This window comes from Antrostomus carolinensis, unplaced genomic scaffold (genome assembly GCF_000700745.2).
Source record: "Antrostomus carolinensis isolate BGI_N321 unplaced genomic scaffold, ASM70074v2 scaffold5711, whole genome shotgun sequence".
Lineage (NCBI taxonomy): Eukaryota > Metazoa > Chordata > Aves > Caprimulgiformes > Caprimulgidae > Antrostomus > Antrostomus carolinensis.
The window spans coordinates 1508-19293 of NW_010291857.1; the positions used below are offsets into that span (position 1 = coordinate 1508).

Here is a 17786-nt window from a genome sequence, read left to right on the forward strand (position 1 = left end):
CAACTCCTAAATGTGTTAAACAATTTCAGCCAAATTTCTGAATCAGGTGGGAATCTCCATTCCCTCAAGATTCACAGACAGGCAGAGGCACAAAAATGAAGAGCTGGCATCGGGTCAGCCTCCTACAAGGTACCAAAAATCCCTTATGGGAGAGTACTAAGGAACCAGGCTTTCTAAATTCTGCTGTTGGTAAATTGTTTGTTGAACCATGTCTCTCCTTGCTGCTGCTGTTAGTTGTTTTTCTACATATGCCAAGTTTTAATGCAGATTTTCATTTTTTTCAGGAAGAAAATGTGAAAATTGTCCTCATGAATCCCAACATCGCTTCAGTGCAGACCAATGAGACTGGCTTAAAGCAGGCTGATGCTGTCTACTTCCTCCCCATCACTCCACAGTTTGTCACAGAGGTCATCAAGACAGAGCGTCCCGATGGATTAATTCTGGGCATGGGTGGCCAGACTGCTCTCAACTGTGGTGAGTATGATACAAAATTCACGGTTTTCACCACACATTCAGTAGACACTATTTGTGCAGTTGTGCAAGACCCATGTGCCTCATACCTTGCCCAGGTTACTAGGTGATGCAGGCAGACATACTGACCATGGGGGAGTGAGTTATTACTAAGCTGTGAACATAATATCTAATTGCTGGTTATGATGCTTAAAAGCAATTAATTTATCCTGCTTTGTAGCTTAAGTCTTAGAGATCTTTGAGGTTATTCAGACCACCTTGAGGCAGAGATAAAAAGGAAAACAGCTGCATGTCGCTTCTTGCAACACTATTCAACCATGTTGCAGATGATGGCCAAGCAGTAACTTTACTAATAGTCCCAGATTTCATAGATTTTAAGACAGAAACTTTCATGTTATGGTTCTGAGATCTAGTAAAAATATTAAGCAGATAAAAAAATAATAAAATTAGCTGTTGATGAGACCAATCAAGTTGTCAGGTACTCGGATATCTTCTGAATACTTTCTTCTTCATCTACCATCAGTCCTCAAAACTGTGGCTTTGTTTACTCTGCAGGAGTGGAACTCTTCAAGCAAGGAGTCCTGCAGGAGTATGGTGTGAAGGTCCTAGGTACATCAGTTGAATCCATCATGGCTACAGAGGATAGAAAGCTTTTTTCCGATAAACTGACTGAGCTAAATGAAAAGATTGCTCCTAGCTTTGCAGTGGAATCGGTAAATCAGACAATTTTGAAGATGTGATTGCTACTACTGTTGTCTGAGTTATCAAAAAATAAAATTCTAGTTTTGTTGAGTGAAAGCTGAATACAACTGTGGATACTGTAGTTTGTACGCTTTCATCAGCACTCCACGGTGATTTATGCTGCTTCACCATGATTTAAAATGAGTGAAAATGCAACTAAGCATTTGGAAAGCCTAAGCTAATTTACCCATTGACAAGAAAAGTAAATTAGGTTGGGGTGAATTCTGTGCTGCAGCTCAAAAATATATAACATTTCAGTGGCTACTTTTTTTTTATTTTTAAAATCTTGCACAAACCATTTAGACTGAGGATTTCAGGTCTTCAAAATCAGCAGTCCTGAAATCTTTCTTGAGGACAGGAGTGTGAAAACAAAAAATTGGTTCAGTGGGAAGGACTGTTTGAGTTTGGATGAAACCAAACAGGTTTTAAGCCAGGATGTTGTTGGAGGGGTTATTTCATGATAAAGTCTGTGAAGACAGATCGCATAAGGACATTGTCCATGGAATGTCAGCGAGGAAATCCACACATAACTAAGGACAGAAGTCTCCTCCTTGAGTCACATTCCAGTTTTCTGCTGTTTGGCAGAACAAAGCAATGTTACAAAGCCAACTTTTATCCTTTCCATTTTATCTTCAGACAGCTTAGTGTCTTACTGATGGGATTTCTAGTTAACCCTGTAACCAGAGTTGAAGACTTTATTAATCTTCATTGTTATTGTATCTCTGAAATGTATTCCCCTATCTTTTAAGATTGAAGATGCTCTGAAGGCAGCTGAAAAGATTAGCTATCCAGTCATGATACGTTCTGCTTATGCCCTTGGTGGTCTGGGGTCAGGCATATGTCCTGATAAGGAGAGTTTGCTGGATCTTGGTACAAAGGTACGTCTGTAATTGCAAGGTCTGGGAATAGAGCTGAACATCTGATTTTCTTAGTATTCTTCTAATAGTCACAGACACTGGAACTGTGTGTACCTTACCTTTCATCTTATCTGTAAAATATTATCTTGATTCCTTCTAATGCCCTCTTTTCATAATTCCTAAGACTTGGGTAATGAGATTAAATGAGAGATCTGTTAAATTCATAATTTGAGCAAGTGTTTTAGCAATTTTGGTCTGAAAAGAAACATAGTGGACTATATTCACCTACCTTCAGGAGTAAATGGCACATGAAAGGTGTCAAGGAAGTTGAAACATTTGAAATGCCGAGTGATAATGTAGTATGAGGGACAGAGGAGCTTGGAAGACTTGGGCCTCTGCTGTGTTTCTGTCTAAAGATGGTATTTGTGCTAGGTCTAAAGCTCACGTAGAGATTTAACAGGATGACACTTCATAATTTGACACCCACCAGCTGTTTCTGGCTGTGAAGAGACAGCTCTTTTTCTGTAGGAAATCTGGGATTGTTTTTTATAAATTTGCTGTGAAAAGTAAACAGATAATTGGGGAAAACAAAACAAAAGCTTTTTTCCTTGGCAAAAATGCATGATTTAAGGAAATAAATCTCTATCTAAAATTCTTGGTTTTCTCTTTTCCTGATTTGTTGAACCTCTTAATCTTTCATGTATCTCTAGAAATAAATACTTCTGGTGCCTGTGAGAGCTGTATGTGAAAATGACATATTTTTTATTCCTCCACACTACTGTCATGCAAACAGACTTGGAGTCCAGTGTGCTTAGTGCTGGACAAACATCTGCTCAGGGAGGCTCAGTGGACGGGACTGACAGATGCAAGAGGAGGCAGTGGGTGCACTAACCCCATCTTATGGATTGATGGCTGAGGTTAGAAACACTTTGCTTACCCGAGCTCACGCATGGGCTGTGTTGAGAGAAAGCAGAAATTCACCCAGAAACCCTGGGAGTGCAGCTGGCTGAAAGGTTTATATCTAAACATTTTTCAGTAGGAAAACCTAGCTTTGATCAGCATTTCTTGGTGTTGGTTTGTTGGGGTTTTTTTTTAGTGGTTTTGAACATCAGCTTTTTTTCTTGAAATCAATAAATCAGCTATCTTTATAAAACTCTTATTATCTATAAAATTTGAGGAGTGGGGCAGTTCATATCTTTAGTAAATTTTTCATGTTTCTGAAACGTTCCTTTTTTCTGCCAAAAGCCTGATTCTGTTTTTCTTTCTAAGTAAATATTTTCATTTTCTCAAAAATTGCACTAAAAGAGCTTCAGCATTTTGAATTAATAGAGTAGAATAGACTCAGTTGAAAGGGACTTAGTCATCCAGTCCAACTGCTTGACCACTTCAGGGCTGACCAAAAGTTAAAGCATGATATTAAGGACATTGTGCAAATGCCTCTCAAACACTGACAGGCTCGGGGCATCAACCACCTCTCCAGGAAGCCTGTACCAGTTCCTGATGTCCAGTCTGAACCTCCCCTGGTGTGGCTTTGAGCCATTTCCTGCACATCCTGTCACTGGATACCTGGGAGCACCACCCTCTCTACTTTGCCTTCTCAGGAAGCTGTATAGAGCAATGAGGTTGCCCTTCAGCCTCCTTTTTCCCAAAGCAGACAAGCCCGAAGTCCTTATTTGCTCCTCGCAGGACATTCCTTCCAGCCCTTTCTTTCATCATATCCTTCTTAAATTGAGGGGACCAGAACTGCACACAATGCTCAGGGTGAGGCTGCACCAACGCTAAATAGAGCAGGATAATCACCTCTTTTGACTGGCTGGTTGTACTGTGTTTCATGCAGCCCAGGATGTGGTTTGCCCTCTCAGCTGCCAGGGCACACTGCTGATTCATAGTGAGCTGCCGGCCAACCAGCACCCCCAGATTCTGTGGGGCTTCTCTACAGCCACCTGTCTCCCAGTTTATACCTATGCATGGCATTACTCCATCCTAGCTGCGGAATCTGACATTTTAACTTGTTAAATTTCATTTCATTAATCATAGCCCAAAGCTCCAATTAATCTAGATCCCTCTGGAAGGCCTCCTGTCCCTCAAGAGAGTCAACAGCACCTCCCAGTTTAGTAACAGTATTTAAAAATTTACAGTGAAAACCAACTTTGGTCTTGTTGAATTATTAGCTCAACATTGGATGCTCCATTCTTTTCAGTTATGAAGATGCTCTGTAGTAGTTCTGTGAACTGTATTTTCAGATGCTGGACTCTGAATTGTATATAATTCAGATTACTGGACACCTGTGGATGTTTCATAGCACAGATAGTTCAAGTAGTTTGGCTTTGAGTTCGTGTCTGCTCATCTTGAGTGAGAGAAGGCAATAGACGCTAACACGGGAGCAGTGTAAATTGTTTTACAAGCGTGGTTAGGTGTTCCCGCTACATCACCCCAAATTCAGTGCCTGCTTAGGCTGAATGGGAGGTGCCACTCCTCACACTTGTTTTGTTTCTTTTTTCTTTTTTTTTTTTTGGTGTATGTGTGTTTGGCAACTGAGCTGAGGGCAACAATTGAATAACAGCTTGAACTAACTACAGAGGGGACCATCCTGAAGCCTGATTCGTGGGCAGCATTAAAACACGAAGCTTTGCTAAAGGATGGATTGATAATGCGCCCTTTACTTTCTAGGATTTTAAGTGAGAATTGATTAATTTTATCTGCTAATATTAAGGCCATTTATTCACTTAGATTGTGTTCATTTACCAACAAAGTATATTTTTCATTTTTGTCTCTGGCACTGAGGAGTGCTTTCAACATTAGTTTAAGAATAAATCACAGATCTTGCTTCTGGTTAGTATGCCAATGGTAAGCAGCATTATTAGTGCTATTAATTAGGTAGTGTTTATTGGCACCCACGCTCCCCATCACTTAGTCATTTAGCTTTCTGCAGAGTTCTCCTGTTGAAGTTCATGGGGCTGCCCACGTACACAAACAAAAGCATATGTCCCTTGCATGATTGAAACCTTAGATGTTTTTATATTCCTATTTGTTATTTATATGCCATTGCAAGCTTGCATGCCCTGCCTTTTTTTCCCATCAGATCACATAAGTATTTTCTGTGCCTTTCAAATTAAGCTAATATAATTTTTTTATTATTATTTTTTTTTTTAAGACAAATATAAAGTACTTGTCACCGGTGCTATGAACTTTGCTTATCTTCATCTTTCTATTGTCATGTTGGTCTGGGATGTCTGGAGATAAGCCACAGAAGTCTTAAGTATGGAACATATTCTAATAATGTTTTCTTTTTTCCTGTTCTTTTTCCCTAACATATTCTCAGGCATTTGCAATGACTAACCAAATTCTGGTGGAAAAGTCAGTTGTTGGCTGGAAGGAGATAGAATATGAAGTAGTGAGAGATGCTGCTGATAACTGTATTGCTGTCTGCAATATGGAAAACATTGATGCTATGGGAGTCCACACAGGTAGGCTTGGGCACAGGGTGGCTCACTGGAAATGGCTCATTAACTTTTTTATGCAGTGTCCTTCTGCCTGCTGTTATTGACGTAGTTTTGTGATGACTTGGGCTCTAGAAATACTCTTCAGGTCTTGGATACAGCCAGCTAGGGTGTGAAACAGCTATTGTTAGGCTAAACCTCTCCCTGTGACCCTATTTTCCTTAAGATTGCCTGGCATCCCCAACTCTGGGCTTCTAACTTTTATGCTTTTCATCGTGTGCACCTCCACAGGTTTGAATGTCTGTGGTAACTTCATTACTAGCAATGGGTTAGCAAAGTAAGTGACCTTTGTGGCTTGAACTTACTGCCACTGAGCTGCTTCTCATTTTCCTTCTCTGCTGTCTTGTGACAAACAGGAGATTCTGTTGTAGTAGCTCCAAGCCAGACACTCACTAATGAGGAATTTCAGATGCTGAGGGATCGCGCCATCAAAGTTGTCCGACATTTGGGCATCGTGGGAGAGTGTAATATCCAGTTTGCTCTGCATCCAACTTCCCTGGAGTACTACATCATTGAAGTCAATGCCAGACTCTCGAGAAGTTCAGCTTTGGCCTCCAAGGCAACAGGGTAAGATTATTTTAAAAACCCCGAAATACTACAGAACAAACGAATGAAAAAACAAAAACTGAGGGGAGAACAGAAAGAGGGATATGGGATGATATGGGACTTGAATCAGTGTATTGTTTAAATACATAAGTGACAGCTTCAAGGAAGAAGAGTTCCTGCATCTGCTCTCCATGCAGTTAAGACAAGGAGGCGCAGGCTTAATTTGCAGCAAGGAAGACTGAAGTTGGCTGGTAGGGAGAATTCTGGAGCGGTCAGGTCAGTAAGGTGCAGGTTTCTGCATGGGAAGCTTCTAAGAACAGTTCTTGTCAGCATTTGCCAGGATTGATCCTTGGAGTCCTTCTGGGAGATGGAAGAAGGGGTCAGTGAACCCTCCAGGTCCATTCCAGCCTGCCAATGCTGCTACTACAAATGGAGAAACTCCCAGGAGATGTGTGTGGAGGGGAACCTAATAGCTGTCCTTACAAGGCATATCCACTGTATCCGTATGTTGGCTGCAAATCATCTCTGGGACCCGGAGGACACAGTTATTAATGAGCTGTCTGTCAGATTGATGCAAATGGTATTGCTAGCTGCCTTTGTTTTGTTGGCTAATCATAAACTAATCAGGATAAGGATGGTCAGAGCAGGCTGTTTAAAAATTGGCTTCTTAATTGCACTTTGCAGATGCTGTTGAGAGGCACAAATTAATCTCTAATTTGCAGTTCTCAACAACTCTTGTGGTTGTTGAAGTGCCATAGCAGAGTGGAGATAAGCCATGACATTGGACAGTGGGCGTTTGATTGTTTTCTTTTTGGATGACAGACTTGTAGCAAAACATACCTGTTTATGTGGTCTCACTATGGGTGTGACAGATGCTTAAAATGGTGGCTTTGCAGATAAGAAAGCAAGTCCCAGATCTAGGCAGGTAGATCTACGATGTGTTAAGGTAGGAAGCTGGATGGGCCCTGCTGTGCTTGAGCACAGTAACCTTCCGTTGTGTTGAAGAGAGAAAATTGCCTCACATCTGTTTAATTTGATCAGCTCCTGGTGTTTGCAAAAGCAAAGTACTTCTCACTCTAGTGTTCTCTACTTCTCCTCTGTGTCAGGTATCCATTAGCATTCATTGCTGCCAAAATTGCCTTGGGGATCCCCTTGCCAGAAATCAAGAACGTGGTGACAGGAAAAACCTGTGCCTGCTTTGAGCCCAGCCTGGATTACGTTGTTACCAAGATACCCCGCTGGGATTTGGACCGGTTTCAGCATTTATCCAACCGGATTGGAAGCTCCATGAAGAGTGTGGGAGAGGTAAGTGCAACTCTCTCCTTCCCTTCCATACCACCACTAGGGAAAGTAATTTCTCTTTTTTGGGAACCCTCAGAATATCTATCTTCAGGGACCTAATGGCTTTTGAAGGTATTTATTCAGCTCAAATGATTTTTAACCAGTACTATGATTAATTGAAATTCCTTAGGACCGTGTTATCTTGGGTACCACAGTGTGGATCCATAAATAGTTTGACTCCTAAGGGAAGAGACTACTTTGGATCACCTGAGGCTGACTTCATTCTTAACACCCACTACAGGACTCTCTGAGTTATTTTTTTGTTTGGGGTTCTGTAATGGTGGTTAATTAAGAGTATGACTTCGGGAGCTATAGTCTGTTAAGATTTTAAGTGATGCTGATAAGCCACAGCTCTTGGTTGTTCCCATAGTTTTTTGTCCTCTCTGTTAAAACCGTATGCCAACTCTCAGCCTACTTCTGCTCTTGAAATACAAACATGCCTTGTAATCTTGCTCTGAAGTTTTGACTTCTCTTAGTGATTAAGCCTCTTATATTTGGAACATGACAGTATGACTTTTAAACCCTGATTTTAAGGTGTCTGGGACAATAACAGCATTTTCAGACCATGTTTTAAGAGGAAAGAAATGAAGCAAAATGGGTAAATTACCCACTTAATTAGTTAATTACATATCAGCTACCAAAGCAAAATAATTAATCATATATTTTTTTCAACTGCTTTTTTTTTTTTTTTTCCTCTAATGCTTTTCAAGTAGCTATTTTATGAAATTATTTTGACATGTGAGACCTTCCTAACATCAGTTCTACCTTGCTCAGGCAACAAACCTTCATCACAACTGGAAGGATTAATTAGAACTTGATTTTTTAGTGGCAGTTTTGGCTTTTAATGGCAATGAGGTTTGTCTTATTTTTTTTTTTTTTTTCTTTTTTTTTTTTCAGAGAGTTGATACTTACTGCTATTAACCCTTTCTGCTTGGGGGTTTTTGGACTGTTCTGTAGAGCTGGGGTTCCTAAATACAGTTGCCTTGTACACCATCAACTGTAAGCACTTCCGCTTGCAAATTTTATGGCCAGAAAGTATCCAGCCCTTCCAGTGGTCATGTATCACAAAAGCAGAACTTCACAAAGCCCCTGTCTTTCTCAAGGCAGAATGCTGGGTAAAGGAAGAGGGGAGGTATAGGAAGAATCAGTGCTCCAACTGTGCAGGTCTGTCACTGCTGGGGGGTGAACTGAAGCAGGGATGGAGAAGCTTAAGAGATGCAGTTTGCAGCTGGTGGAGGTACTCAGCAAAAAAAAGGTCTTCAGGACCTGTGAGTAGGAGAGGGTGTCTTTGAAGCAAAGAGCTTCTTGCTGCTGTGTATCTATTAGTATGGCACAGTCGTCTCCCTAGGCCTGAACTTGAAGCCAGATCACAGCACTCACTGCATTTTCATTAACTGAACAGACTGGCCTGGCCTGACCTGGTTTTTCCTTAGCTCTGTTGCACTGGGCAGTGGCCCTGGAGCTGTGAGAAAAAGAGCTTATGTTATTTTTTTCTTTTGACATTTTTCAACATTGTGTTTGAGAAGACCTGTTAGGGTTTCAGTGCACTGGGAAATAAAAATATAGAAATTTGAGAAAGAGATCTGTTACCTCATTTCCACAGAGAAAGGCTTGTTTTCTTATTAGATGTGATGTCAAGATTGAAGGAGGGAAACCCCAGTGCTTCTATGCCAAGGAGTAATCCTTTAAGACAACCCTCACAGGGGAGAGACACTGTTAAATGTAATTTAAAGGAAGAGAAGCAAGTTTCTTCTGAACCTTAAAATTCACACTGTGAGTTTCTATCTCTACCAGGTTGTTAAACAGAAATATCCTTCTGTATTACTACACCCATGCTGCTGCATAATGCTTCCCTCTACTAGGGTGCTTGAGAGCAGTTTAGAGTGGAGAGCAGCAGCTTCCTGTGATTTACAGATAGGGAGACAAAAGCAGAAAGCAGTCACTGTCCGAAACTCCCCGCTGATGATATTGGGGGAGTCAGGCCTAGAAGTGGGACTCCCAAGGCTCAGTCAGCTGCACCCATCTTAAAGCCAGCAGGACTATCTTAGGGAGGAGGTCCAAAGGCTGTAATCTTTCTGCATGTCTATCTTCATGGTTTAGATTTGCACCCCTCTGTTATTCAGGGGATAGCTGGGCAGCAGCTCACGATAATTAATGTGCAAGTACTCTCCGTTACAGGTCATGGCTATTGGACGCACTTTTGAAGAGAGCTTCCAAAAGGCCCTGAGAATGTGCCACCCTTCTGTAGATGGCTTCACTTCACATCTGCCCATGAATAAAGCCTGGCCAGACACTATAGATCTCCGGAAGGAACTCTCTGAGCCATCCAGCACTCGGATATATGCAATAGCCAAGGTAACAAAAGATAGAAAGACCATGACCTGTGTCCCTTGAATTGTAGCTACCAGATTGAGTCACTGAGGTGACAGATGTTGAGTATTCTTCACTCCCTTTCTTCCTTCTGTCAAGCACACTGGGCCCGCCTTGTGTAGGATCCTTGCTGTTGAAGTACAGATATTTTCTATCAGGTGTAATTTTCTCTACAGAACATAATAGCTGGGTGGGTATTTGACTTGTATTTGACTGCTGACATCTGTATTTTCTTGCATCTTCTGTATTCAGGTTCTGTGTTTACTTTTTTGGTATCAGCCCATCATCCCATGGTCACTGCATTCAGCATCAGGTGCATTCCTGTGTCCTGGCACTTCATTTTGTAGCTGAGTGTTGGTGGAGACCTGGATCGCTTTCCTTTGCTTGTTCTTATAATATAATGGTTTGCTAAGTATTGGCTAATGATCAGCCCTTATTTACACTAGTGTGTCAGTCAAAGTTGGTCAGTTTTGCAGATTACCATTGATTTTTAGGGAGGGAGGAGAAAAGTAAGATGCTTTTCAGAACTGAAACACGGGATGACAAAGAATGGCAAGCTGCAGTCTGAGAGCACTGTCTTTTTGCAATTGTTGAATTGATATGGGCTTGAAACTAAAAAAAAACCAAAAAAACCCCTCTATGTTAAATTTAGCATACAGGAGATCCCCTGTTCTTTGAAATAGGCTCAACTTCTGGCATTCTTTTAACCCCTCTCCTGTCACACACTGGGCAAATCACTTCATCTTTCAAGGTGTCTGGGTAATGGGGGTGTTACTGTACAGGGAGCTAGGGTGTGAAATTATTTCTTCCTTCAGCTACACAGTGTTTGCCTGTAAATGTGGGGTTAGTTACTTTACAAGGTAGGTACAATTTCATATTTTGTTTTTGCTGCAGCTAACTTGCCCATCTGTCCATGTCTTCTATGAAGAGGAGAAGACAACTGTCTTTTGTCACTGAAGCTTACCTGTGGGGTGTTTTTTGTTTGGTTGGTTTTGTTTTTTTGTTTTTGTTTTTTTATTAAGGTTGCAAACCATCCTGGCAGGGAACACCCTGTTACTATTCTTTGTGCCCCTGACTTTGCATGGTGGAGTGTTTAAGCCTTTTGTGCTCGTGTGTAGATACATCTCATAACATCCTCCATGTGAGTGTGGGGAGCTGAGGTTGTGCTGTATTTGTAAAAAGGTTTTCACATAGCTGTTCTTCTTATAAATGTCCTGAATGAAAAGCACAAGATGTTTTGTACATGTGTGGCTTGTCCAGCTGTTGACTCTCACTTTTCAAGCTGGGGAAATGTGTGTCTTCATAAGCATAGAACATCCTTCAGCAGCTGTGCTTGGTCTTTATTATAGCTTTCTCTTGTGACTGAGAGAAAAATCTTGCTTCTTGTCTCTCTGAGTCGCTCAGAGAGCTTTTATGAAAGGTTAATCTTAGCCCCATGTTAACAGAGGAGATCTGGGGAGATGAAGGTGAGTTTGGGCCCCACTGAACACTCTGGGTGTTCCCAGCTGGTGGCATTTTCACTGGGAGCTGTCAAAAAAGCAAGATCAAAGTCTTAATCCCTGTCTATAAAGAGCTGCCTCTGCCTGACACAGTGCACTAACTCGTCCCTGTTAATAATTGAGGCAAGCAATATCAGTAAGAGGTACTTCTGGCAGCTGGGGCTGCCTGCCTGGGAGTCCCTTTCCAGCTTGCTGACATTTAAAAGCCAACAGTTAGTCCCCGTTAGCCGTCAGCTTTGTTAGGAACAGGATGGAGCTTTGTTGTATGCCTTCTCCTCCCCTGAAAACCCCACTAGTCCTCTCTGCAAGGCTTTTTACTTTTTCTCTCTCCTTTGTTTGTTGGATGATGAAAACAGTAACTGTTCAGGTGAAAAGGAAGGGAGTCCAGCTGCCGTTCAGAGCTATTGCTGTTGTAATGGGACTCCCTGTTCCAGAGTAAAAGAAGGCACTAGCAGAGAAGCTGAGATAGATGGGACTTGTTCCTTGGCCACAGTGACCGAATGCTGCAAGGATATATCACATCTTTTCTGAGCCCTTCTAAGGTTGTATACAAGTAGCTTCAGAAGACTTATGCTGTGGATTTGATTGATGCACGCTCTGTTTCACACCACGGCCCTGGTCTCCTAGTTGTCCACGCTACAGACATGTTAGTTTGCACTTGTTCTCCTGTCCACAGGCAGCTCAATGCTTCCTTTGGTGAGGAGCAGGGGTGGTACTGAAGGAACAAAAGTGCTGTCCCTAGAGACAGCACAGGCAGCTGAGCTGCCCTCCATTGCTTGGTCTGGGGACCAGGCTTGCTCCCTGACTCATGGTCTGAAGGCATTCCTATAAACCCCTTGGCTTCCCAGCGTGGGGCCAGTGTCTACTGGATGGGACGCTCTTAAAGGTGAGCAGGGCTCTAAAGTCACACTGTCCTGCTGTGACTCCCTCCCCCTTCTTCCATGGTGTGTTTGGGCTGTACTCCTTCATGTAGGTTTGAATAGAGTAAAGCCATGGGAGCGCTGGCCAGGGCCCCTGATCAAATCCTACACAGATTTTCTGCCTGGAAACCTGATTTGCCACTGTAGTGCGGTGATTTGGCAGCAAGAACTGTTTGCAAATTCATTCTACTTTCCCAGTCCCCAGATTTATGCCACAGGAGTGAAGATGGTTGAATTTTCTCTGCCCCGCCTCTGATTAAGGAAGGGAAGGCATTTGTTTGTTTGTTTTGGTTTTTTTTTTCACTTTCCCTTGAAGATCCCTAGGACTTTTAAATAAAGTGTCCTAAACAGATTAAGTGTATGTGGTCATGCTACCTGTGTGTGTATGTGTGGCTCAGGGACCACTGACTGAAGGTTGGAGATCCTCAAGGTTGTTCATGTTTTGTGAAAATAAATGGGCAGAAGCAAGACCTGCTCACGTCCCACTAAGGTGACAGTGTGACCTCACCCTCCAAGCACTAAGGAATCGGGATGGGAGGGACCTCTTACCAGTTGCCTTATACCAGTATCATACCCAGAAATGTGTAAGAAGCCCAACCTTGCTATTGCAAGTGCTCAGGGACCACTGTGATGGCCCAAGGCTTCTCTTTGCAAGCGTTTGGAAGAGCAGTGGCTGTTGGGTGCCAAGCGCTAGCTGAAGGTTGGTCTCTAAGAGACTGGCCGCTCTGAAGGAGCAAAATATGCTTTAGAGGTTTTCACTGCTGCTTGTGAGCAAGCAGGAGATTCAAGTCAGCAGTTTATTACCTCTCAGGATAAGAGAATAATTTTGAGAGGGAGACCCAGGCAAGCTGCCTGTAAATCCGTTAGAAAAGGTGTAAGGTGGGGTCAGTATTTTGCAGTGCCCGATGAGAGAGCCGTCACCCGTCCCTTGTCCGTGTGGGTGGTGTGGCCTTGGAGCACAGCACCGAAGGGACCTGTGCATTTCTCTCAGCTGCCATAAAGTCTCCACACCACAGCGCTGAAGCATGTGGTGACAGTACAATGTTGTCTCCACAGCTTGGTATCTTGGAGGAATAACGATGGGGTGCAATGGGCCAAACTCATTCCTGGATTAATGCTGGAGTTTTCTTCAGTGGCATTGCTCTGGCTTTGTTCCAGGGATGCTGCCCTGCAAGAAAACAATTAAGTGTACTAACAAATTATTGAGCTGGATTACTTCAGCTCAGCAAAAATACTGTGCTGGTGTTATCATTATGGTTGATTATAGTTGTTTTATCAGGAGAGCTGTAACTGTACACCACTGGTGAGACCCAAGAGTTATCAGTGATAGAAGATACAACTGCCCCCAACTACAGTCATACTGGGGGGGGTTGTGTCTAGCATATTCCTCTGAGATTTTATTATTTTCTTTTAAAATACTGCAGTGTCCTGTAAAACATCTAATTTGAATAATAACTCCATGTGGTTCATTTTTACCCCATGGTTGCAAATAGTTTGATAAAAATGAAATAATAATTTAAAAAAAATAACTCCAGAAAGATAATGCAGGGGAATTTGAATGATCTTGACATTGACTTGAGATACAGAGAGAGAAGCCTGAGTTATGCTGTAGCTGAAGTGTGTCACTCAGGACTGGGCTTTCCCTTGCTTCAGGGGTATTTCATGGTCATATGTTTTGATTCAGCCGTGTATTTCAAGGGTAAATCAAGACTTAGGCTCCAAAGAAAAAATTCCTCCACAACTGAGAAGCTGGCCCTTGCTGTTTAACACTTGCAGCTAGGAGGTTGGCAGTGGGTCTGAGATTTAGGCAACTTGTGTGTTAAGGGGTAGAGGTGGAGGAGTCGGCACTGCAGGCTGAATATGCCTTGCTGTCGGTAGTTAAGGCACGTACTCTGTGCCTGCCAAGCCTTGTTGCCATCAGTTTAAGTTTGGCTGTTGGCTCTGTGAAAAGCCAATTACCTCTCTCCTGCTCAAACAGAAATCAGCTTTTAATACCAAAGCATGTCCAGAAGTGGCTGGTGCCTCTGTACACTGCTTGAAGGACATGTTTTCTGTTGCTGGGGGAGACAGGATCCTGGGGTAGATGACCAGCTTAGTCTACAGTGCTTTTTATGTCTTTATTCTATATAGTTGCTACTACCTCTTTGCAGACTAAAGGTGTATTCACAAAACATGTATTAAAGGGGCTGTTTGCTGCTGTCCTGTTTTTGACAGGCCTTGGATAACGAAGTCCCTGTGGATGTCATTCACAAACTCACAGCCATTGACAAATGGTTCCTGTATAAGATGCGCAGCATTGTGAACATGGAGAAGACCCTGAAGGAAGCAGACAGGTAAGAAAAACCAAAAGCCTTGTCCTAGGACACTATGGTCCTTCTGGAAATCCTTCTACTGGGAAACCAGTGGTGTGAGCGCTAAGCACGGATGCGGTCAGTGCTGGGAAGTTTATTGAAGTAAGCAGTGCTGTCTTAAAATCCAGTTCACTGCCTCACCCAGACAGAGGAAATTTATGAGAACACTCTTCTTGGTGAAAGAACTTCTCTGAGCGCTTAGACATCTTGGCTGTTCTCAGTGAGTATGTAAGTTCTGGTTTGTTTTGGAAAATGCTCACTGTATCTCTGAGGCTAAGACTGGAAATGTGGATGGCCTACAACAAGTAGCAGAAGGCTACACTCAAGTAACCAGGACAGAGTTAGCCTTCAAACACAGGGCTTGTCCTGACTTCATGCACCTGATGTCCCAAGTAGGATGGGTGGGCAGGATGAGAAAAGCGTGGAAGGAGGAAGGTTGGAGCAGTGCTGCGCTCCCCTTGACCCGCCTTTTCCAGCGACAGTGTCCCTGGAGCTGTAGGCTTTGTAGATCTCTCAACCCTAACCCTAACCCTAATGGCCGCCTGAGACCGTGGCTGATGTCCCAAGTGGGATGAGTGGACAGGATGAGAGAAGCATGGAAGGAGGAAGGTTGGAGCAGTGCCGTGCTCCCCTTGGCATGCTTTTTCCAGCGCCTGTGTCCCTGGAGCTGTAGGCTTTGCGGATCTCTCAACACTAACCCTAACCCTAATGGTGGCCTGAGACCGTGGCTGATGTCCCAAGTGGGATGGGTGGGCAGGATGAGAAAAGCGTGGAAGGAGGAAGGTTGGAGCAGTGCCGTGCTCCCCTTGGCATGCCTTTTCCAGTGACAGTGTCCCTGGAGCTGTAGGCTTTGCGGATCTCTGAACCCTAACCCTAATGGTGTGTGGGGTTGAGGATGTCCCAAGGGTGGCCCAGATAAGAAAGGTGAGGAAGGACCAAATATTGATGGAGTGCCGTGCTCCCCTTGGCCTGCCTTTTCCAGCGCCAGTGTCCCTGGAGCTGTGGGCTTTGTTGATCCCTCAACCCTAACCCTAATCCTAATGGTGGCCTGAGATCGCGGCTGATGTCCCAAGTAGGATGGGTGGGCAGGATGAGAAAAGCGTGGAAGGAGGAAGGTTGGAGCAGTGCCGTGCTCCCCTTGGCATGCCTTTTCCAGCGCCTGTGTTCCTGGAGCTGCAGGCTTTGCGGATCTCTGAACCCTAACCCTAGCCCTAATGGTGTGTGGGGTTGAGGATGTCCCAAGGGTGGCCCAGATAAGAAAGGTGAGGAAGGACCAAATATTGATGGAGTGCCGTGCTCCCCTTGGCCTGCCTTTTCCAGCGCCTGTGTCCCTGGAGCTGTAGGCTTTGCGGATCTCTGAACCCTAACCTTAACCCTTACCCTAATAGTGCAGTTTTTCCAGCCTAGACAGTTGATTTTTAAGTTTTTCTGCTTTGCTGTGATCATGCTTTTGTTGCTTTCAGACATTTGTAATTCTAGACGTATTTAACTATGTCATCTTCTTTCTTCAAGAAAAATGACTCGATAAGACTACTTTGGAAAGATAGCAGTAAATTAAAGCGCTGGTCTATATTTCAGTTCCCGGCTCTTGCTGACCTGAGCTTTCCCTTCATGGTTTACCAGGTTGAGAGAACCTCTTTGCTGAGTTATTGGCTGCATGTTGTCCTTCCTTTCCGCTCCGGATACTCGTGGTGTTCACCACGATTCACCACATGATGGCAGTGGGAGCGCACCTTCGCCTGTACCTCACTGAGGTGCTGGTTAGTTCAGCTGCTGGGATTTCTGCTTCTTTGACCAGCTGCACGGTTTTAATTGAGCAGCTCCTTCTCTCCCTTGGCCCCCAGAACAAACTGGATCTGGAACTAAACAAAAGTACATGTGGAGGGAGATGTCAAAGAGAAGGAGAAGGTTGATTATTTACAGAAATCTATTGTTTGGCTGCACAAGTTTTTGCCCTCTAACATCTGTGTCCTGTTACATTTATCTTGAGTGCCTTAAATATATATGTGCAGCTCCTGAGGAAGAAAAACAATATATCCAGAATCAGTTTGATTTCCTCACTGTTGGAGTGGCATGCTCTGGAACGATGCACTTGAGACCCCAGAGGCTGGCCCCATCCTCAGCTGCTATAAATCCAGCATCACTTCACAGAGGCTCATTGTGCCAAACTGTCCTGTCACTGAGGTTGCTTTCCCTTTCTCTACAGTGGGTTGCAGACGATAATCCTACTAATAACGTGGTCAGTAGCTGGGACCATTCCACATGTTCTTCATCCTTCTGGTGACTGGGCAGCAGACTGTATAGGTGGCCTGATACAGAAGCCCTTTTGCAGTATCCAACCTTGCATTTGTATCATACACAACCAATGCTGTGTCTCTTGCAAGTGGGTTCGTGCAATTTAACTCAGGTTGCAGGTGGTATAAATCAACTTATTCTCATTCACTTATCAGTGCGGATTTTCACTCCTCTGTCCTTACTCAGACCTTCCCAAGGAAACTGTCTCACGTCACAACCTGCATTGGAGGGAGGGAATGGACCGTCTGGCTGCATTGTGTTGAAGGCACGTTAGCACAAAGGCAAACAGCCAGGAAAATCACTTCTGACCTGAAATAAGAGACTAGTCCAGTGAGCCACATCAGGAAACACATCTCTGCAACAGCCGAGGGAAAGCTAATTGAGTGATGCAAATGAGACTTGGCACACATGTACTCTTGCTGCAGCCAGCTGTTTCCAGTCCCCGGCATGCCTGGCATGAGTTTTACCTGTGCTACAGGATTATTTCCAATTGAAAAGAATGAGCTGTGACACTGTCACTGCTTTAAATCTTTCTGCTGTTGAAATGTCGCTACCAGAATCAGAAGTAGTTGCTTTGTTCCTAGGCACTGTTGCTGGTTACAAGCTGGTCTTCTGAATCCATCGCTTCCTTTTGGTCTCTGGATTGGTTTGGGGGAACTTTACAGTGAGGTTTTGGATACAGTTGGAGTCACATCTCTGCCAAAAGTCTTGATTTTGGCCCTGCAGAGCTGTTGTAGAGACTGGTAACAAGGAGATTGTCTCTGCCAAGAGGAAATTTAGAGGTAGAACAAGTGGATGTGACAGACAGATGGGGAGGGGGGGTCAGAGGCAGGTGGAGGCCTTTGTGAGCAGTTCAGCAAGCAGCATTCACACACCGCGTGCTGCCTTGCATCCC

General features: G+C 43.7%; 1 protein-coding gene across 1 annotated transcript in view; it reads left to right on the forward strand.

The window, feature by feature from the left end:
* Nucleotides 1-284: 284 nt before the first annotated feature.
* The window catches only part of CPS1 (carbamoyl-phosphate synthase 1), a gene marked incomplete at its 5' end in the record, with an annotated part of 61823 nt that continues 44321 nt past the window's right edge, over nucleotides 285-17786 (forward strand). Inside the window, 8 exons of the mRNA XM_010176748.1 lie at nucleotides 285-474; nucleotides 1027-1184; nucleotides 1962-2090; nucleotides 5392-5536; nucleotides 5926-6136; nucleotides 7222-7420; nucleotides 9635-9811; nucleotides 14460-14578. Coding sequence (XP_010175050.1) covers nucleotides 285-474; nucleotides 1027-1184; nucleotides 1962-2090; nucleotides 5392-5536; nucleotides 5926-6136; nucleotides 7222-7420; nucleotides 9635-9811; nucleotides 14460-14578 — 1328 coding nt within the window. The remainder of the gene's footprint in view (nucleotides 475-1026; nucleotides 1185-1961; nucleotides 2091-5391; nucleotides 5537-5925; nucleotides 6137-7221; nucleotides 7421-9634; nucleotides 9812-14459; nucleotides 14579-17786) is intronic.